Source organism: Myxocyprinus asiaticus, chromosome 20 (genome assembly GCF_019703515.2).
Source record: "Myxocyprinus asiaticus isolate MX2 ecotype Aquarium Trade chromosome 20, UBuf_Myxa_2, whole genome shotgun sequence".
NCBI classification, from domain to species: domain Eukaryota; kingdom Metazoa; phylum Chordata; class Actinopteri; order Cypriniformes; family Catostomidae; genus Myxocyprinus; species Myxocyprinus asiaticus.
The window spans coordinates 30,460,615-30,465,978 of record NC_059363.1 but is presented as its reverse complement, the minus strand read 5'-3'; the positions used below and the strand labels follow the sequence as shown (position 1 = coordinate 30,465,978).

General features: G+C 41.0%; 1 protein-coding gene across 1 annotated transcript; it reads left to right on the top strand.

Annotated features, from left to right (window-relative positions):
* The first annotated feature begins 864 nt into the window (after window positions 1-864).
* Window positions 865-5,081, top strand: LOC127411337 (mRNA decay activator protein ZFP36L1-like). The gene is made up of 2 exons (XM_051646851.1): window positions 865-1,073; window positions 2,646-5,081. Exons 1-2 carry the CDS (start codon window positions 1,002-1,004, stop codon window positions 3,702-3,704), a joined length of 1,131 nt encoding a protein of 376 aa, XP_051502811.1. The 5' UTR covers window positions 865-1,001; the 3' UTR covers window positions 3,705-5,081.
* The last annotated feature ends 283 nt before the right edge of the window (window positions 5,082-5,364 follow it).

Here is a 5,364-nt window from a genome sequence, read left to right as displayed (position 1 = left end):
TTATAATTAAGGCATTAAATGTGAATATTAATTACAAAGCAGGTGATATTGATTGACAAATATAAAGTGGCTTATACATTTGAATAAGGACGTGGCATTGTTTTGAACAAAACAAGTTGGCATGTGAAAGAATGAAGGGCCATAATCACTTTCATTAATCAATTTACTTCACAGCAAATTTATCATAAATGGAAGTTATCAAAATGCAAACATTCTTTACATAGATAGTTAAACATGCAAGAAGTTATACAACATCATTTTCCTCAAATAACCAGAGCCGCGATTAACTGTTGCACATGCAAAGCACATGGAAAACAAACATGCAATGCATTCAAAAAGACAGAAAGATACCCAGTTAAGTATTCAGTTAGTAGGCAGAATCGGAACGACGTTGGTGTGGTTTTGTTGTCGGCAAACTAAACATATCTGTAAAAAAAAAAAAAAAAGAAAGAAAGAAAGAAAGAAAGAAAGGAAAAAGAAAGTTCCACATTTTACTTTCATACATAACAAAACAGCTAAACACAGCCTGATTTACTTGTACAGGGACATTCACACCGAATAGCCATTGCGCAAAAGAAAGCTACAGCAGCGCCACCAACGCAGGTGTCTCGAGACGCGTTTTAACATTTGACGATCTTTTTAACTTGACACTGCGTCTAAAAAACGCTCCTGCGCGAGACGCTGAGCAAAAACAACAAGACAAGGCGCAACGATGAACGACGTCCGTGAAGCGCATGTTTATACAGAAAAACAATTAGAAAAACATAGCGGGCGAACGCAAAAAACAAACACACAAAAAAACGCGTTTCTGGGAAAGAGACGCCCCATGTATTGACGCTCTTTGGCCCCTCCTGCGAGTATGTATTATAAAGGAAATGCTGCGTTGCGGAGCAGGACAGAAGGGGTTCTCTGATAGGGCAACAAAAGTTTACACAACCAGAACCCATCTTGTTACACTTTTTTTTTTAAAAAAATCAGCTTTCTCTCGCTAGGTTTGATTTATGCTCGATTGGAAGATGACCACGGCCGTGTTGTCGCCTTTCTTCGACTTTAGCGAAGTGATCAACAACAAGGTATGAGAAAAGTTTCAGTGGGGTTTGTCTTCTGGAATGTGTTCGATTACACTTTGTTTTAAGTCCGAATGGGCAAATGTAGACATGCTAAGTAATCAAAAACAACAATGTAGTTTTGAGTCAGATGCATTTTTCCCTTTAAAACATCAGGAAAGGTTTTAATGGAAATATAACAATGCATGAGACTAAAATATGTACTGCTGTCTGCGGCCATGCATGCATCCAGTGAAGTTCCCTGCTTGGCAAGTTCTGGTGAATCCGTGACAATACTTGTATGTTCCGATTGATTCTATTTGAAATGTTTATCAACTAGACTGGAGATTGGAGCAACCGGTTGCACCACTTGCTATTAAAAGAATGGACAAACCTGACAAAATTGTTTGTTTTGAGGGGCATGTTTGGGTGTAAATATTTGGCGTCAATTAAACATAGGAATTACGGTTTTTATGGGCCTCTCTTATGGCAGTCAGGGCTGTCTCGTGATTTCATTTAGTTAAACTTTGAGAGAAGTGAATTGGAAACTCAATTGAGTCAAGCTGAGCTGATCGAAGATACGATCTTATTGCAGTGGAGAATTTGCAGTTAACCCATAACTGATGTCTAAACATCGTTTGTCACTGGAGTTAATGTTTTTTTATTTATTTTTATTTTTTTATTATTATTATTTCTATGTTGTGCAGCTATGAAATAATAGATCTGAACGTTTTTTCTGGAGCCAATAAAAAAAAATCCCTTGTTGCATGATCCAACCTCTTAAAGCACCAGATTTAATGAAATCAGCTCATTGTTGATGAAAATTGAAAGAATTTAATGTGGCATATCAACTAGATGACATTATTACTGTAATGTTTATAAATATATGAAGCCTAACTTTAAACTTTGAAAAGTGTATTCCACTTGTGTATTCCTTTCATCTTTTTTTAAATATATATATATATATATATATATATATATGTGTGTGTGTGTGTGTGTGTGTGTTTGTATGTGGTCAAGGACGCCACAAAGTATTCAAGATTGGGGAGGGAACCAAAAGTTTACGAATCGGTCATTGAAAAACTTCACTTGATCACTGACCACTTCTATGAATATTGGGAGAGTCATGGCTCCCTCTATGTCTATGGTGGTTATGACCCAGTGTATGGTTATAATTTGTTTCCTCTGTGTAGAACAGTATGTTTTCTCATGGAGAACTTTAAGAGGTCAGCAGTGAGTTTGTATGGGTCCTACGTATGATGCTTTTCATGTAAATGTTGATGTCATTAATATAGTCAGACTAGGTTATAGATGTCTGCAGACTGACCTATTCACGTCTGAGACCGTGTAGCTGGGTTTTACCCGCATGAGACGTGCACAGCAGTCTTCACTTTACTAAATGAGTCAAGCATTCTTAGTGTGCATTGAGCCAAACCATCAGTTGTATAGGCCTGTATTGACTCATGGGTTTAAAGGCAGTGCAAACCATAAAGACATGCATATAGGACAGAAGCCAAAAATGAGTTTGCAAGTAATGTGACATTTAAAAACTCAATTTAAATGTCCTAACTGACTGTCTTTTTCTTTTTTCTTTTGTAGAATAAAATGCTGAACTACAATAACAACATCCTCAGAACTCCGCACTCTGTCTCTGTCCCTTGCACGGGGGCCAGTCTGCCCATCTCCAACCCCATTGGGAGCCTGCTGGACAGGAAGGCTGTGGGGACACCCTCCACTGGTGGGGTTTACCAGCGCCGGCACTCAGTCACTTCGGCTAGCACCAAATTCAACCAAAACCAGTTCTTGAACATTGCAAAGGTGGATCCATCCCTGCTCAGCTTGGGGACGGGTAGCAGCAACAAAGAGAACCGGCTCCGAGACCGTTCTTTCTCAGAAACGGGGGATCGCCTGCTACAGAAGTGTTCGGGCCCTGGAGGCTCCAACAGTCAGGTCAACTCCAGCCGCTACAAAACAGAGTTATGCAGACCTTTCGAGGAGAATGGCATCTGCAAGTATGGTGACAAGTGCCAGTTTGCCCATGGCATACACGAGCTGCGTAGTCTAAGCCGCCATCCCAAGTACAAGACAGAGCTCTGCCGCACATTCCACACCATCGGCTTCTGCCCCTATGGCCCACGTTGCCACTTCATTCACAATGCAGAAGAGCGCCGTGGACCTCCACCTACCCCGTCCCCCCTTTCAGCCTCTAATAAGATGGAGCGGCCACGCCTGCAGCACAGCTACAGCTTTGCGGGGTTCCCCAGCTCAGGAGGCCTGCAGGACAGCCCTACCTCCATCACCCCGCCACCTATGTTTTCCCCTGATGAGCTGCCCGAGTGGCCTAGCAGCAACCCCTTCACATATTCCAGCCAGGAGCTGGCCAACCTCTTCAGTCCCAGCATGGGCAGTGCACCTTTGTCTTGCTCTGACCCCTCCACCCAGGCGCCATCCTCTCCAATCTCAACCCCTTACTACTTCAGGACCATGTCAGAGTCTCCTCAGTTCTTTGAGTCTCCAGCCAGCCAGCCTGACTCTTTGTCTGACCAGGAGGGATACCAGAGCAGCTCTGGCGGAAGTCTGAGCGGCTCAGAATCACCCGTCCTTGACACCACCCGTCGATTGCCTATCTTCAGCAGGCTTTCCATCTCTGATGACTAAAGCACACTGAGCCAAACCCCATTACCCCCTTCCCACTGCATGTAGCAGTCTAAGGCAGAGAGGATGAGACTCTAGCACTCCCTCTACCTATTGCCATTTCTCTGGCCTTCTAGAAGCCGTAGACATCCCTCCTTGTGTCACATATGCTCTGAAAAACGATGCAGTGAATTAAGGGATCTTTCTCTTTCGGAAAACTCTTTTTAACCAGAACAAGCTAAAACTCTCCCGGTCTCAAAACCCTCCTGATTTTCTGGGCCTTGTCTTGCAGAGCCCATGCTACGTTCTTGGTGTGACTGTGCCTAACAAGCAGAGTAGGAAGTGGATTAGCAAAATGCTAATCGGGAGAGGTATGAGACTGTTGTGCCAATCAAGTGTAGCAGAACCGGTGGCACAGTTCAGGGTGAGATCTGCACCCTTCTCCCTTGCAAATCGGCACACTCTATTTCAAGGACACACTTTCATAAATAACTAAAGTTCACAAGTGTCATGCTTAGACCTTTCACAACTGTCTTTGTAAACCATCTTAAAGCAAAAAGAGGAAAACGACGTGCCTGGGGTTAAGTGTTGGGGGTGAATGGGCCACTGTTTATTTAAAAAATATATATATTATTATTTTATTTTTATATTTTTTGTTCCTTGTGGCCTGATTGTGAAGCTCTTATTTAGAGTGGTTGCTCCCCTCCTTTAAATTGCAGACTACACCAGTCTGCAGGAAGGACTTCTCTCATGAGGGTTGAATGAAATTGGAGTTCTGGAATATTTCAGGCACGTTCTAATGTTCAGTCAGGTGCTATATGCTCCATGTTTCATAAAGCCCCCACAAAACCCTTAGATGGGATGTCTCCACTCAAAAACGAACAAGTCATTACGTTTTTTTTTTTTTTTTTTTCGTAGTTGTTGTTATCCCCATTTCGCATTAGTTGCTGATTATTTAACATTTGTTGGAAAGGGAATCTTGTTATTAAACTTTCTTCTTTCCCACCTCAAAAGGCTGTCCCCTCCTAAGGCCAATCGGCAAACGGAGGGGGAATTCCATCATTCCCAGGGTGCATCTAAACTTCTTTGCAGCTTCAGTTCTTCATCCAAGCATGCTCTTCCCCATAGATTCTGCTCAGAGGAGCACATTGTAATTTCACCACTCATCTATACACCTTGGTTTTTTATTTGTATTATGGTTATATTATTGTTATTGTTTGAAAACCTTCCAGAACAGAAGGTTTTGCTTGTCACTGCTTATTTAACTTATCAAAAAACATATTTATTGGTGATCATATGCATTTTTTTTGTTAATTTTGTTTGTATTTATCTTGATAATGAAACGATAGAATCTATTTTCTTTTATGTTAAATTATGATCTTCTGTATTAATCTTAAGATTGTGAAGACTTGTCAGCTTTCTTTTTTCACAGTTTAATATATTGTACTACAATGACGTTTGTTGGCAACTACACTTAAAATGAAACTTAATTTAAAAGCAAAAAAGCAACAGAAATCCTGCATTTTGATTTATTTATTGTCATTCCCAAATATTTGATTGCAAAATCAGTACTACCATACAATCATTCCTTAATAGTTGGTTTAAAAGTTTTCATCCAACCTCTCCACACTGGTTTTTTACACTTGAGGCAAACTTTTTCCCCACTGGTAACAATGATTTTTTT

Bases quoted from the DNA above. Each gene is read 5' to 3' on its own strand.
- LOC127411337 (XM_051646851.1), top strand. From the start codon at position 1,002: ATGCTCGATTGGAAGATGACCACGGCCGTGTTGTCGCCTTTCTTCGAC. The intron at 1,074-2,645 runs GTATGAGAAAAG...TTTCTTTTGTAG, and splicing joins GCGAAGTGATCAACAACAAG to AATAAAATGCTGAACTACAA.